The sequence below is a fragment of the Eretmochelys imbricata genome, chromosome 2, assembly GCF_965152235.1.
Source record: "Eretmochelys imbricata isolate rEreImb1 chromosome 2, rEreImb1.hap1, whole genome shotgun sequence".
Taxonomy (NCBI): domain Eukaryota; kingdom Metazoa; phylum Chordata; order Testudines; family Cheloniidae; genus Eretmochelys; species Eretmochelys imbricata.
The window spans coordinates 267360536-267377239 of NC_135573.1; the positions used below are offsets into that span (position 1 = coordinate 267360536).

General features: G+C 50.6%; 1 protein-coding gene across 1 annotated transcript in view; it reads left to right on the top strand.

Moving 5' to 3' along the window:
• LOC144260217 (uncharacterized) overlaps nt 1–16704 on the top strand; it is a 45875-nt gene that overhangs the window by 24967 nt on the left and 4204 nt on the right. The window contains exons 12-17 of the mRNA XM_077808772.1: nt 5279–5357; nt 5864–6411; nt 8762–9203; nt 12976–13102; nt 14774–14890; nt 16261–16515. Of these exons, the coding sequence (XP_077664898.1) occupies nt 5279–5357; nt 5864–6411; nt 8762–9203; nt 12976–13102; nt 14774–14890; nt 16261–16515 (1568 nt within the window). The remainder of the gene's footprint in view (nt 1–5278; nt 5358–5863; nt 6412–8761; nt 9204–12975; nt 13103–14773; nt 14891–16260; nt 16516–16704) is intronic.

Here is a 16704-nt window from a genome sequence, read left to right on the forward strand (position 1 = left end):
AGGTTGAAGCCACTGAGGGTATGTCTACACTGCAGTTAGATGCCCGTGGCAGCTGGCTTAGGCTAATTGTGGTGTAGACATTCAAGCTTGGGCTGGAGTCTGGCCTCTACGACCCTGAGAGGTGAATGTCTACACACAGCAATTAAACAGCCCCTTAGCCAAGTCAGCTGGCACGAGCCAGTAGTGGGTGTCTAATTGCAGCACAGATATTCCCAGTTTCACCCATGGAGTGAGAGAGACCTGTATGTTCTCATACCATGGGCTGTAATAATCCAGCTTGGATCCCTCTAGAGCAGTGGTTCTCAACCAGGGGTCTGCATACTGCTGGGGGGATGCAGAGGTCTTCCAGGGGGTATGTCAACTCATCTAGAGATTTGCATAGTTTTACAATAGGCTACATAAAAAACACTAGTGAAGTCAGTACAAACTAAAATTTCATACAGACAATGACTTGTTTATACCGCTCTGTATACTATACACTGAAATGTAAGTATAATATTCCAATGCTGTGACATTTTTATATCTGATTTTGTAAGCAAGTAGTTCTTAGGTGAGGTAAAACTTGGGGTACACAAGAAAAATCAGACTCCTGAAAGGGGTACAGTAGTTTGGAAAGGTTGAGAGCCACTGCTCTAGAGGATTTTCCTTTCCTTCAGGGCTATTTACTACGGGTTGCTGTGGTTTAAGCCTGCTATGTCTGTGCAAAGCCTTGTGTCTAGATCCATGCCTGCTGAGTGTAACATCTGTGCCAACAAAGCTAGCTTGTCTCTGATGGAACCAGTGCAACAGTCTGCACCACTTTAGGTCCACACTTTGGAGAGACAGGCATCGCTTCAAGCTGAAATGGTGAAGCTGAGTGTTGCCAGAATCAATGCAACAGTTCAGTGTGTCCATATCACTCACCAGTGTTAGCTGTGCCGTTGTGTGCAGGACATTCGTACTGCCCCCCAGCCATTTCTGTACCACTGCACTGTGCTACCTATCCCATACATGTTTAGCACAACTCCCCAGAGTGGGAGGAGGGGTTGGTGTGGGAAGCACTTGATGTGGTGGAGCAAGTGCCCACCTCAGCCAGGAAGGGGTTAATAAGCACCTGTAGGCACAATCAGTTCCCACACTGGCACGTATGTGAAACCTTCTCCCTAAAAGAGAGACACCAAGCCCTGTAAGGGTGACACTCAGAGGGAAGGAGAGCCAGGGCCCGGAGCTCCCTGAATCCACAGAACCAGCTGACTAGGAAGGCTGCTGAAGGTCCTCTGCTGCCCAAGTCCTCTGGATAAATTGTTCTAGTTTCTTAGAGCCGAGGACGCTCAGCCTGGGCCTCTCAGACTGACCAGGGGTTAAAGAAACCCAGCTTTGACTCAGAGACTCTGACTTGTTTGCCTTGCCAGACAAATGAGAGGATTGGGTCAAAAGAAATCTGATGAGGTTCAACAAGGACAAGTGCAGAGTCCTGCACTGATGATGGAAGAATCCCATGCACTGTTACAGGCTGGGACCGACGGGCTAAGCAGCAGTTCTGCAGAAAAGGACCTGGGGATTACAGTGGACGAAAAGCTGGATATGAGTCAGCAGTGTGCCCTTGTTGCCAAGAAGGCCAATGGCATATTGGGCTGCATTAGTAGAAGCATTGCCAGCAGATCAAGGGAAGTGATTATTCCCCTCTATTTGGCACTGATGAGGCCAACCTGGAGTATTGCATCCAGTTTTGGTCCCCCCACTACAGAAGGGATGTGGACAACTTGGAGAGAGTCCAGTGGAGGGCAACAAAAATTATTAGGGGGCTGGGGCACATGACTTATGAGGAGAGGCTGAGGGAGTTGGGCTTATTTAGCCTGCAGAAGAGAAGAGTGAGGGGGGATTTGGTAGCAGCCTTCAACTACCTGAAAGGGGGTTCCAAAGAGGATGGAGCTAGGCTGTTCTCAGTGGTGGCAGATGACAGAACAAGGAGCAATGGTCTCAAGTTGCAGTGGGGGAGGTCTAGGTTGGATATTAGGAAACACTATTTCACTAGGAGGGTGGTGAAGCACTGGAATGGGTTACCTAGGGAGGTGGTGGAATCTCCATCCGTAGAGGTTTTTAAGGCCCAGCTTGACAAAGCCCTGGCTGGGATGATTTAGTTGGGGTTGGTCCTGCTTTGAGCAGGGGATTGGACGAGATGACCTCCTGAGGTCTCTTCCAAGCCTAATCTTCTATGATCCACACTGCATTGCGGTTGCAGGACTGTTCTACTTTGCCCTTTTTGTTGAACTACTGCGGGGGGGGGGGGCAGAACTACTCCCCTGATACTTGTATCTGGAAACACATCTCCTCTTCTGATCAACTCTGTAACAACTGCAGCACCCAAAGGAAGGCAGTGGGAACAAAGGGAGGTGCCTAGACAAATTGGAGGATTGGGCCAAAAGAAATCTGATGAGGTTCAATAAGGATAAGTGCAGAGTCCTGCACTTAGGACGGAAGAACCCCATGCACCGCTACAGACTAGGGACCGAATGGCTAGGCAGCAGTTCTGCGGAAAAGGACCTAGGGGTGACAGTGGACGAGAAGCTGGATATGTGTCAGCAGTGTGCCCTTGTTGCCAAGAAGGCCAATGGCATTTTGGGATGTATAAGTAGGGGCATAGCGAGCAGATCGAGGGACGTGATCGTCCCCCTCTATTCGACATTGATGAGGCCTCATCTGGAGTACTGTGTCCAGTTTTGGGCCCCACACTACAAGAAGGATGTGGATAAATTGGAGAGAGTCCAGCGAAGGGCAACAAAAATGATTAGGGGACTGGAACACATGACTTATGAGGAGAGGCTGAGGGAACTGGGATTGTTTAGTCTGCAGAAGAGAAGAATGAGGGGGGATTTGATAGCTGCTTTCAACTACCTGAGAGGTAGTTCCAGAGAGGATGGTTCTAGACTATTCTCAGTGGTAGAAGAGGACAGGACAAAAGTAATGGTCTCAAGTTGCAGTGCGGGAGGTTTAGGTTGGATATTAGGAAAAACTTTTTCACTAGGAGGGTGGTGAAACACTGGAATGCGTTACCTAGGGAGGTGGTAGAATCTCCTTCCTTAGAAGTTTTTAAGGTCAGGCTTGACAAAGCCCTGGCTGGGATGATTTAATTGGGGATTGGTCCTGCTTTGAGCAGGGGGTTGGACTGGATGACCTCCTGAGGTCCCTTCCAACCCTGATATTTTATGATTCTATGCCCCTACCCACTCCCCAAAGGGGGCACTCTAGAGGTAAATCCTGTGACACCTGCCACACTGTGTGTGGCCGGAAGGCTATTCTTGGATTTTGTAATGAGCATCCTGGAACGCCCTGGGAACTGCTGCCGTTTCCTATATTCATCTCAACATGGAGGAGAGATGGGGTTCATTCCATCAGAAATTCTAATTTGATTGATTGAAATCTTGCTGAATTGGAGGCCAGGACTGGAGACTGTGGCGAGCAGAATTCCAGCGGAGTTCATGCATTGGGGATGAGGATATTGCTGATATCCTAGAATCCATCCTGGAACTGCAGGCCCTGCCCCAGAAAAGGGGAAGTGAGGACTCAGGCTGCTGACCCAGATGTTTTGTTCTATCCCACTGGAGGGACCTGCTGTCTAAGTCTTGTCACTGAGATGAATGCCACTTTGGGTTCAGGACCCCACCTAGTGCTAGAAACAACTGTGGTGGGAACCTGGCATGAGGACTGTGGCTGCAGAGCTTCTGAATGGGCAATGAGACTGACTGTCGGTCATCTCTAGGGGGAGCTTGTCATGACTGTGGGACTCCAAGTGAAGTTATAGATTAAAGGGTTATGGATTCTGACGTACTGTGTAGCTGCCCAGAGCCAGTCATTCTGGGTGGTACTCAGAGTCCTAGCTTGGCTGGGCAGTGGGCAATGCTCTGTAGATCTAAACTGCCCATTTGGCACTCCCATAATACAGTGAGAGGCACTATAGGAAAAACCTAGTGTTGCTGAGCAACATCGGGTATTGCTTAAAAGGACAGGACTAGGGAGTAGGGCAGCTAACTGAGGGGTGTATTTCTGAGCTGCTGGGTGCTCCTGGGCCGGTTTCTGTGCCTCTTCCTCTCCCTGTCTTGGATTGTGAAGCCCTGGGGACAGAGACCATCTCTCACGCGGTGACTGTACCGCGCCCAGGTCCCAGTCTCTCTTGGGGCTTCCAGGGGTGCTGCCCGAACTACTACGCGAAGGTGGGTGAGGTCTTATCTTTTCTCTGGTGGGAAAAGAAACTAGCCACTGTCAGAAGACAGGATACCTGGCCGGATGGACCTTTGGTGTGACCCAATATGGCCCTTCTTATGTCCTTTCAAGCTCTACGGCCCTTCCACGGGGCTGGGGATCCTCCGTCTCAGCCAAGCGAAAGAGTCAAGGGTCTACACAGCCCGCCGGCCCTGGGGGCAAGGGGCTTTCCAAGGCAGGCCCAGCTCAGCTGGCTGCGGTGTTAACCAGAAGTGAGGATTGGGGTGGCGGATCTTACTGCAGGGGCAGGCCTCTGGGCCCCCTGTTCCGGGTCAGCCCTCAGGGTTACCAGCCTCACCCGGGTTAATGGGTGCGAGGAAGAAGGGAGCCAGGCTTGTTGCCGGGCAGATGGTGGGGGGTGGGGGAAGGCTGCAGGGTGCTCACCTGGCCAAGGGCGTTGGAGCCTTGTGATTGGGTGAACCCTGGGGGATGGAGGGCTGCCTAAGCCAATCGGAGGGGGGGAGGAGAGGAGGCCAGCTGTGCCAGAGGGGCGCGCGAGACCCCCCCCCCCCCGCATGAGGGGAAGGCAGCGGCGGGCCAATTCGCCCCTCCCCCCGCTGTCCGTCCCCTGCCCGAGGGGGGCACTCGCCACCCCCGTGACTGTCTCTCTTCCCTGCCCAAGGGGGGCACGGCCCATCCCCAGACTCTCTCCCCGCCTGAGAAGGGCATGGGCGGTTCCCCGCCCCCCCGCCTATGCTGGAGGAGAAGGCAGGTGACCCCCCCCAGCCTGCCTTCCCCCACTGCCATGATGGAGGGGGATGCAAGCAGCCCCCTCCTGCAATTGCCTTCCCCCCGCCCGAGGGGAGTGTGGGCGACTCCCCCCCCCCAACTGCCTCCCCCTCCCGTCTGCCGAAGGGGGTGGGGATGCCCCTCCCGCTGTGTGCCGGGGGGGGCACAGGCGATGCCCCGGAGGAGACGCACGGGTGACCCCCAGGACCTCTCCCCTGCCCGTTGCCGATTTTGCCCCGACGGGGGTTTGCTGAGCTACTCTGGGGGACAGCACCTGGTCGCTGACGCCCCCTGCGCCCACCGGAGTCAGGCCGATGGCGGCCGCAGAGAGCGGGGCGCCCCGCCATCGGCCCCTCCTCACCGCCTCGGGCCTGCGCTGCCTCCGCCAGGTCCGTGGGCCCCCGCAAGTTGCAGAGCCCGGGAGTGCGGAGGGACCGGGACTGGGGAGCCCAGCGTGGGGGGGGGAGGGTGTTACTGGCGGGTTGGATGGTGTCCCTGTCCCACCCGCTGCTAGCCCACCTGCCGCGGGTCAGCGCGGGGCAACGGGGCAGCGATCGCTGCTGCGCCCGTACCGGGTCTGGGGCGAGGGGGGTGTAGGAGGGATCAGACAGTCCCGGAGTGAGCCCCGAAGCCCCCTAGGGAGGTCCCGCCGGGTTCCCGACTCCCCGAGGCAGCTCGTGGCGGCACCGCTGGCGAGTAGCCGCCCTGGGGGAGACAGCGCCTGGCACAGCCCCTTGGCCGAAGCAGTACGTTGTGAATGGAGGCTGAGCTCCGCCCGCGATCCCCTGACTCCGGGAGCCGGGGCTCGCAGTGACCCCCCCCCCCAGCCGGGCTGCGGGGGAAGGGGCGGGGCTCGGCAGCCGCCTGCCCCCCGGGGGGCCCCTGCGCTGGGCAGACGCCGGGAGGCGATTCCCCGCCCGGCCGGGGCCGTGCGCCCCACCCGCCGCCAGGGGCCGCTGCCGGCCCCGCTGCCCGGCCCGCTCCGCCCCGCACGCAGCTCGCGGACCCTGCCAGCGAGGCCGCGGCTCCCGGCTGCGCTCGCTCTGCTCCGCCCGGCAGCGGGGCCGGCCCGTGGCGAGGAGGCGCCGGGACTCTGCCCAGCCCGCAGCGGCAGCGGAGCTCGGGCTCGGCCGGGCCGGGCCGGGCCCCGTTGGGATCCAGCCGCGCGGCTTGTCCCCTGAGCGGGGCGGCGGGCGAGTCTCGTCGTGACTCCCCCGGGTCCCTGCGGAGCAGCCGCGCCCGGCCCTGCCCGCCCCCAGCCCGGCCCGCCGGCGGCAGAGCTCCGCGGGCCCCGAGCGCCGCCCCCGGCGGGCGGGCGGGGAAAGGCTCATGTCCGCCCCCGGGCCGCGGTGAGGGGCGAGCTCCCGATCCCCCCGCCCGGCCGAGCTCCGGCGGCGCCTGGGCCGGGAACAAAGGGCCATGGCCGAGCGGGCCGCTGCCCAGGTAAGGGCCTGGCGGGGGGCCCCGAGCGGGGCGGGAAATCGCCTGGCGGGGGGAGCCTGGACAGGGGGCCCTCGCGAGCTTCTCCCGGGCCTGGACCCCGGGAGCCGGCCCCGCGGGGAGCGCGGCGCTGCCCGCTGGCTCCTGGGCCGGGCACGGCCCGGGCTGGACGCTGAAGGGGGAGGAGGGTCCTGATCCCCCGGGCGGGAGGCGGGAGCAACAGTGATCTAGCTGGTGTTTCCCAGACACGGGGGGCAGCTCCGCTCCTGCGGGGCCCTTTGCGGCTGGTCCGGGGAGCAGGGAGCGGGGCTTTGCTTTGCTTTGCTCGCCCCGCTGCAGGGGACCGACCTCCCAGCCGGGCCCGCCCTGCCAGCAGCCAGCGCTCCCGCCTGGCTAGGACCGCAGGGTCGGGCTTCTGCTGCGGGGCTGGAGGAGAGCGGTTCCTACCCATTTGTTGTTGAACCATAACTCAGGGTATTGTGTTGCGCACACACTCACAGTAGCATCGCAGCCGCCTTCCAGAGGTGGCAGAAATGAGCTTTATGGGACCTTGTGACTATTGGAGAGTCCCTCTCTCTAAGGGGAAAATGTTTATGCTTAGTGATGATGGTTAATAATACATTCTCTTTTATTTCACAACACTTCAGGTGTTGAGCTTTTTTTTTTTTTGTTTCTCTCATAGTCTGGACTGGAGGGTTGAAATCCTAAAGTGTCTGTTGACTTGAAGCATAACTCCACAACCCCATTTCTGTGACTTATTTTCCACATTATAACAGATCTTAGGGGCTCTGTTTTGTTAGTAATGGCAGCTTTGTTTCTCTAGTTTAATTACTTGGATTTTATTATTCTTTGTATAGCTACTTTAATCCCCCAGAGTTCAAAAGCTTTTCATAAAAACTAGACATATCTACGGGGATCCCTAAACAGAGAGACCTCTAGGTGGAACGTGCCTTCTTTACCAGTATGTGCAAAACGTGTACACGAAGTCGAGGACAGGATATCAAAAATGACTGTATTAAACTAATTCTGTGGGTGAAATCTACGAAGGAGGAAAGTCCAGAATTCTCTTATTCATACCATGACTCTTATGGAAAGTATTAAGGAATGTTAAATGACTATAAAGAGTCAGGTCTCTTTTTTTCTCTCTCATCTGAAGGTATGTCTACGTTGCACACCACTGGCCATGGCTTGTAGGGTATGTGTAGCTGCACGCTGCAGTGAAAGGTAGGCTGCAACCACCCTGCAGTATGTAGCTACACCCAGCAGTGAAAGGCTTTAGCAGCGGGGAAAGGCTTCTGCAGTGAGGAGCTGCTGGAACCTTTCCTCGTGTCTCTTCCCTGCCAGAGCCTTTCCCTGCGGCTGGAATCTTTCACTGTAGCGGGGAAAAACTCCGGCAGTTCCCTGCTGCCAGAGCCTTTCCCCACTGTCTTCCCCCTGCCAGAGCCTTTCGTCACTGCAGAGATCTGCTGGAGCTTTTCCCCACTGTCTTCCCTCCTCCAGAGCCTTTCGTTGCGGTGGGGAACACTCCAGCAGCAAGGAGACAGTGGGACACTACACTGCTAAATAATAGCAGTATATACAAGGAGGGCACAGCTTGGGCTTGTGGAGAGCTGTGTAGGGTACAGCCATGTTTTTACTCGCCTAAGCAGTGCCTCACCATCTGCACTGCTGTTTTTACCTGTGCTGGGGGGCAGGTATTGTATGTACTCTATGCACTGCCATAGGGAGGGTGCAGTGTAGACATACCTTGAAAGATGGCACCTCAGTAGCACAGTGCCTCTTGAATTTCTGATGAATCTTTGCTTAGACATCAGTACAGAACCAAATCGCCAAAACCATTTCCAGCGGCAGCCAGGGTCTCCCTTGCAGGTTTTCCTCCTGAGAACTGACAAGAGACATCCCTTATTTTGTGTATTCCAGTGAGAATGTAACCTAAGGATGGTATAGGAGTGAGCTTCTTAATGGCTTCAAATCCATACTGTGAGACTCAACAATCTAAATACTACTAGTCTGGCACACATCGGGAAAAGGGACTACAGACATATAAGAGAGTAAAAAGAAAAGGAGTACTTGTGGCACCTTAGAGACTAACCAATTTATCTGAGCATGAGCTTTCGTGAGCTACAGCTCACTTCATCAGAGAGTGAAGTTCATTTCCCCTTTTCTAATCAATTAAAAGATTGAAAAATAACTCTTCCTTTAACTGAAGTCTGTGGGTCCCTTAGGTATGAGCTGTAACTGGACATGTGCACTGACTGCTTATTGAAACCCATGGGAATGTCCCCATAAGACTTAAGATCCAATAGCAGGTATTGCTAAGAGCAGGAGACTCTTGCCCTGTTTCGCTCTGTAGCCAACCATGTGACCACGACTCCATGTCTAACGTCTGTCTTTGCAAACAGGGTCCAGAACTGGATGCAGTGACACAGGGCCCATCTCCTTTACTGCCTCCCCTTGTCCCGGAACGAACTTCCGAAAGAGAAACTCAGACTGCAGAGATTTCCCTGACTGTTGTGGCAGCAATTCAAGCCGTAGAGAGGAAGGTGGATTCTCATGCCACACGGTTGTTGGACCTGGAGGGGAGAACTGGGATGGCTGAGAAGAAATTAATAGACTGTGAGAAAACAGCAGTGGAACTTGGCAACCAGCTGGAGAGTAAATGTGCTGCGCTGGGAACTCTGATCCAGGAGTATGGGCTGCTGCAGAGGAGGCTGGAGAACATGGAGAACCTGCTGAAGAACAGGAACTTCTGGATCCTGAGGCTCCCCCCAGGCACTAATGGAGAAGTCCCCAAGGTAACAATAGCTCAGCTAGTGCTGGCAGGGAAGACTAAACGTTCAAACCAGTCTCTAGAGCTTTGCATGCAAGCTCAAGCCTGCAGTTTGGGTGCAGAATTATAGGCACGTTTTACAAGTGCCTACTGCAGACTAGAGAACAGTAGAGCATATACTATGGCTCGAGTCAGGCGTGCAGGAGAGCTGGGAAGAAGTGAGCCCTAGTGAGAGTTAATTGAACTAGGAGCTCAAAGCAATTCAGAAATAAAACTGCCCCTTAATATTTTCATGCCTCTTTCCCCTCTCTGGAGCTGTTTGTGGGAAGTGGATCAGAGGAGAATGTCCCTGTTATGAACAAAAATATTAACATAAGAACAGCCAAACTGGGTCAGACCAGTGGTCCATCTAGCCCAGTATCCTCTCTTCTGACTGTGGCCAGTGCCAGGAACTTCAGAGGGAATGAACAGAACAGGGCAATCAAGTGATCCATCCCGTCATCCACTCCCAGCTTCTGGCAAACAGAATAGCCATTGATGGACCTATCCTCCATGAATTTATCTAATTCTTTTTTGAATCTTGTTCTAGTCTTGACCTTCACGACATCCCCTGGCAAAGAGTTTTGCAGGTTGACTGTACGTTGTGTGAAGAAGTACTTCCTTTTGTTTGTTTTAAACGTCCTGCCTATTAATTTCATTGAGTGACCCCTAGTTCTTGTATTATGGGAAGGAGTAAATAACATTTCCTTATTCATTTTTTCCACACCGGTCAAGATTTTATAGACCTCTATTATATCCCCTCTGAGTCATCTCTTTTCCAAGGTCTAAGAAATCTCCCCTCACATGGAAGCTGTTCTATACCCCAGTCATTTTTGTTGCCCTTTTCTGTGCCTTTTCCAATTCCAATATATTTTTTTTTTGAGATGGGGTGACCAGAACTGCATGGAGTATTCAAGATGTGTGTACACCTTGGATTTATATAAAGGCATTAGGATATTTTCTGTCTTATCTATCAGAGGGGTAGCCGTGTTAGTCTGTATCCACAAAAACAATGGGGAGTCAGGTGGCACCTTAAAGACTAACAGATTTATTTGGGCATAAGCTTTCATGGGTAAAAAACCCACTTCTTCAGGTGAGGCATCTGAAGAAGTGGGTTTTTTACACACGAAAGCTTATGCCCAAATAAATCTGTTAGTCTTTAAGGTGCCACCAAACTCCTCCTTGTTTTTGTCTTATGTATCTCTTCCTAATGATTCCCAACATTCTGTTAGCTTTTTTGACTGCCGCTGTACATTGAGTGGATGTTTCCAGAGACCTGTCCACTGACTCCAGGATATATTTCTTGAGTGGTCACAGCTAATCTAGACCCCCATCATTTTGTATGTATAGGTGGGATTATGTTTTCCAATGCTCATTACTTTGCAGTCTGCTTTACTATCTTGAGTAATTTTGTATCATCTGCCAGTTGGGCTATCTCACTGTTCACCCCTTTTCCCAGATCATTTATGAATGTGTAGATCAGCACTGGTCCCAGTACAGGCCCCTGGGGGACACCACTATTGACCGCTCTCCATTCTGAAAATTGACCATTTATTCCTACTCTTTGTCTCCTGTCTTTTTAAACCAGTTACTGATCCATGAGAGGACCGTCCCTCTTATCCCATGACTGCTTGCTTTACTTAAGATTCTTTGTTGAGGGACCTTGTCAAAGGCTTTCTGAAAGTATATTGTATCCAGTGGATCTCTCTTGTCCACTTGTTTGTTTGACTCCCTCAAAGAACTCTGATAGATTGGTGAGGCATGATTTCCCTTTTCAAAAGCTGTGTTGACTCTTCCAAAACAAAACATGTTCATCTATGTTTGATAATTCTGTTCTGTACTATAGTTTCAATCAATTTGCCTGGTACTGAAGTTAGGTTTGCTGGCCTGTAATTGCTGGGATCACCTCTGGAGCCTTTTTTGAAAATTGGTGTCACATTAGCTATTGTCCAGTCATCTGGTGCAGAAGCTGATTTAAGTGATAGGTTACATACCACAGTTAGTAGTTCTGCAATTTCACATTTGAGTTCCTTCAGAACTCTTGGGTGAGTAGCATCGGGTCCTGATGACTTATTACTGTTTAATTTATCAATTTGTTCCCTAAGCTTCCTCAGATTTGTCATTTAAAAAGAATGGCTCAGGTGTGGAAATCTCTCTCACATCCTGTGCACTGAAGACTGATATAAATAATTTGTTTAGTTTCTCTGCAGTGGCCTTATCTTTGACTGCTCCGTTAACACCTTGATTGTCCAGTGATCCCACTGATTGTTTAGCCAGCTTCCTGCTTCTGATGTACTAAATATTTTTTTGCTGTAGGGATTTTTTTAAAGTAGGGATTTCTCAGATCCAGTTAATTAGGATTTGGGGGTAATGGTTCATGGCTGGCAGTCTTCTTCCAGTAGCCAGACTTCTTCTTAGTGTATACACAACGTGTCTCAGTTGGCACGTGACCAGGATTCATCATTGTCTTTGGTCCACTGGCTGGATCATTAGCTTCCACGGCCAAGGCCGGGTACTGATGGGCAGTGTGACGTGAAGGCTGATCCATGCCAGACTGATTCCCTGATATTACAAGTTGCTATTAGTGAGGCAACCAAGCAACAGAAGAGAGCAGGTAAGGGGTGTCTGAGGCTAGGAAAGGGTGGCAGGAAGCAACAGGTAGGTGTTCTCTGGTGCCAGGCAAAAGGGCATAGCTGGGACTCAGGAGAAAGGGGACAGGCTTGATGTACTTAAAAATTGGTACTAGGTGAACAATGCAACCAAAGAAAAATAAAAGTTCCTTTAATGTTCATTCATATTTGCATTGACAGCTTTTGTACTTCACAGATATTTTAGCAAGTATGTTTACTGGTGGAAATGTCATTGAAAATGGTGGTTTTTTTTAAAATGTTGTTGCATATTCACAAAGACTATCAAATTTATAAGTGTCAGTACTTGACTGCAAACTTCATTCTGAATCATAGTCATCCAATCGGAACTGAAACAAAGGGCTGTGTGTCCAATCCAAACTGCTCTGTTCAAATACTCATAACAAAGTCCTTGCAAATTAGCTACAGCTTGGAATTATTTGCAGAAATAATTAGTTGGCAAATAACCGCAAAAACTGCAATCTGTTTGATGATTTTATCAGGTGGAATTCACCATATGAATGAATTATTATGAAATATTTGCCCAGCTCTGCAGAAAAGAGCTGCCTTTGTGTGTATCTGAAAACTGTAAACATTTCTGAATCAGATTTGTATAATAACTAGTGACAGTCCAAAACTGTGAACCTCAGGTCTGGAACAGAATTTCTCCAGAGTTCTGGAGCAATTAAACATGGGGGTTTGAGGTCATCTCCTTCACAGAAATGAGGATCAACCATGATGCCTGATTCTGATCTCATTTAATAATTTGACGCACATTATAACTTGAGTAATTTCAGTGGCCTTGGTCCCGGTTTATATTGATGTGAGATCAGAATCAGATCTGAGGGGTTTGGGGTTTGGATAAATTCTGATCTGGATTTGAAGCCGACAGTGTTCAGAGCCAGGGTTTCAATTGAGATACATTATATTGTAGAAATAGGAATCTGAGAATTGTTTCCAGATACACATGAGAATAGATTTGTGTTGTGGATTCTTCACCTCACTGAATTAGCTTTGACATCTGAGTGGGATGGAGAGAGGATTTATTCCCCTTTCACTGAAGTTAAGGAATCAGATGCCAAGATATAAGTGTTACAGAAGGTGCTAAGTGTGTAACATTTGTGATTCCAGGTGCCTGTGACATTTGATGACGTCTCAGTCTATTTCAATGAGAAGGAGTGGGAGAAACTAGATGAATGGCAGAAGGAGCTGTACAAGAATGTGATGAAGGGCAATTACGAATCTTTGGTCTCCTTAGGTAAAGATCAGTTTTCACCTGTTATAAACGAACTTCAGAGATTTTACAGGCTGGTGGGTCAGCACATAGCATCCTCAGTGCCTTTATGATTGAAGGTCAGCTCTGTTTTAAAAGGAGACTTAAAAATACTCCTCCTTCCATTGTTTTCTAGCTTTTGGTAGTGACTGGATATGTGTGTGTTCATCCCTTATAAATAAGGCTATGATTTTTTTCATGGAGATCATGGTAGTTACAGAATCCGTGACTTCCAGCGACCTCCGTGACTTTAGCTCCGGGGGGGGAAGGGGTGTGTGTGTGCGGAGCACCGAGTGGCCCTAACCCCTGGAGCTCTGAGTGGGTGGCGAGGGGGGCCCCCGGAGCTCTGAGCACCCCCTGGAGCGCCGAATAGGACCCCACAGCTGCCTAACCATTGCCCGACAGTGTGGGGACCCTGCAGCTGAGCTTCCCATTTTGTCATGGATATTTTTAGTAAAAGTCACAGGCTTCTGTGAATTTTTCTTTATTGCCCATGACCTGTCTGTGACTTTTACTGAAAATATCCATAACAAAATCTTAGTCTTTCTTATAAACACTGTTAGGCGATCCTCACGTCAGGGCTGAGACATGCTGGCAGAGCAGCAAGGGAAAAGCCTGCATTGTTTGCTTATGCTGCCCCTATTTTCTGGATAAACACGGGACACGGGTCTCCAAAACTCTTAATCCAGTGCCTTTAAGGAATGCGGAGTTCACTTTAAAATGGTGCTTTGAATATAAAACCTGCTGTGGACGTATAGACACGTGCATTTATAATTAGAGACTGACGTTCAGCACTAACCTAGTGCTGTTCCCATTTAAGTTGGGCCACTGCTGAACTCCTCTGAAATGTCCCCCCAAAAAATCTCCTTTGCTAAAGGGTGGTGGCTGGTCATCGCTTCTGGATTATGGTGAGGCCTCATCTGGAGTACTGTGTCCAGTTTTGGGCCCCACACTACAAGAAGGATGTGGATAAATTGGAGAGAGGCCAGCGAAGGGCAACAAAAATGATTAGGGGTCTAGAACACATGACTTATGAGGAGAGGCTGAGGGAGCTGGGATTGTTTAGCCTGCAGAAGAGAAGAATGAGGGGGGATTTGATAGCTGCTTTCAACTACCTGAAAGGGGGTTCCAAAGAGGATGGCTCTAGACTGTTCTCAATGGTAGCGGATGACAGAACGAGGAGTAATGGTCTCAAGTTGCAGTGGGGGAGGTTTAGATTGGATATTAGGAAAAACTTTTTCACTAAGAGGGTGGTGAAACACTGGAATGCGTTACCTAGGGAGGTGGTAGAATCTCCTTCCTTAGAGGTTTTTAAGGTCAGGCTTGACAAAGCCCTGGCTGGGATGATTTAACTGGGAATTGGTCCTGCTTCGAGCAGGGGGTTGGACTAGATGACCTTCAGGGGTCCCTTCCAACCCTGATATTCTATGATTCTATGGTGCTGGGGGAGAAGTGACTTTTATGAAAAATGGCGAGGAACGGTTCCTGTACGCAGATGCTTTTCAGATCATTATGATAAAGAACAAGTGCCCTAAAGAGACACTGTCCAGCTGATTTCAGAGTCTGAGTTAAATGTAATTTCAGGTCTTATGTAGGAAAGGTAAGGGGAAATGTTGTTAAAGCTTATGGCACAATAATCTCTTTCTCACTGAATAGACTCTGCAATTTCCAAACCTGGTGTTTTGTCACATATCGAACAAGGAGTAGAGTCACGGGTCAGAGGGCAGCAGGACTCAGATGAGGAGAGAGAAATCCTTACTGACCCCAGTGCAGGTGAGTAGCAGATTAACGCAATACTGAGTAAATGTATTAATTGTAGCATCTGAAAGTAAAATAATGATATGGTGCAATGCACATCTGGGGGCACTGATTCTGGGCAGAATGCAGGGTTCTGCCAGAGATGGAGTAGAGAGAGAGAAAAAGGGCAGGAGTGTTCCCTGGCTGGGTTGCTACAGTGAGGGAAGAACACAGAGACAGTAAGGGGAGAGGGAAAGCACAGTTGGAGTTAAAGACAATCTTAGGTTCAAGGGAGCAAGGTTTGGACATGTAATTACTCAGTATCCAGATATAGGTCAGCCTGCAAAACAGTGACCCTCCAGGCTGTGGAGAGTCCTGGGAACAGGGCACTGTAAGTGGTGGAATGACTCAGCAGGGAAATCAGTACAGCTGCAGTCAGCAAGGTATCTTCCTTGCAGGGTTAGTGCTTATAACAAGGAAAGAGAATCAGCTAATATAAGCAGGGAAATGGAAATGCTGGGGGTTCAGCCCAATCTTTCCAAAGGCCCCCCCTTCTCCCCTGCCTCCCAAGCAGCCGCTCTTATAGCCCTCCTTTCTATCTATCTGCCTCTCCTCACTGTAGCATCTAAGCTCCTCACAGTCACTGATGGATTTGTCTTCAGAGTATCCATTTGAGGTAAGGTGTGCTAGTCCATGTTTTATAGATCAAGAGTCTGAGGCACAGGATAGATTAAGTGACTTGTCCAGGTTAATACAGGCAGTCTGGCTGACGGAGACGTTGACCCCAAGTATCCTGAGTCCCAGTCCAGGGCCCTATCCATTAACCCATCCTTCCTAGCACGCCTCTCTGAGTGCACCTTTCCAGACTGAGGGGAAGCTAAGATGGAGTGAACACCCTGTTCACTGGGGACCAGGTGGTGTCTCTGCACCTTATCCCATTAGGAGAGGTGAGGATTAGGGCAACCAGAATGAGCAACTGGAGGATCAGAGAGCGAAGGTGGAATGAGCTCACTGCGTGGCCAAGAGGCTGGATATGGAGCTGCATAGAAAGGTGATGGAGGGCTGGGGTGAGATGGTCTTGGAGAAAGAGTTTATACTGGCTACCGGATTCTGGACCCCCTGAAGCTTGCAGCCTTGGGATTTAGGAAGATCATTAACCCCGGGAATGTTTGAGGTGACTGAGGCACTACTAAAGACTTCTGCAGCAGTGGTTTGAGGTCAGGGCAAATCACCTTCTGCAGGAAAACGCAAAAATGGCAAATCAGCCCTAAAACTGTGGTGTCTGCCATGCCACAGCTCTTTCCGTGATGTGACTGCACTGTGAATCAGAAAAGGGTTATTGCTAATGGTTTCTTATATCCCAACTCAGTGGGACGAATCATATCTGGGTTCTCTCTTTATTGCAGCAGGTATAAGGGTTGTGATCAAAACAGAGGAGATTCATCCTGAGGACTGCCCTGAAAACCTGGAGCTGCACAGAATGTTGGAACGATCAGAAGGAAGTTTCCCGAATCCAGACCAGGAAGCAACCCATGGTAGTCCGTATGGCTCAGTAACACCTCCGAGAAACCCCTCAGGGAACTGTCTGGACGAGTCCACCGAATATAAAACAGATTTCAGTGAAATCAGAAGAGTCATTGTTCAGCAGGGTAACTGCACAGGTGAGAGGCTGTATGTGCTGAATATGAGAAAAGCTTTAGGCCAAGGAGAAGCCTTGTATTACATCAGAGGAGCAGAGCAAAAGCAGGACGGTATGAATGTACAGAGTGAGGAAAAGCTCCAGGGTACAGCAGTGACGTACAGTGCAGCAGAGAATCCATATGGGAGGGAAGCCCAGAGCCTGCCTGGGG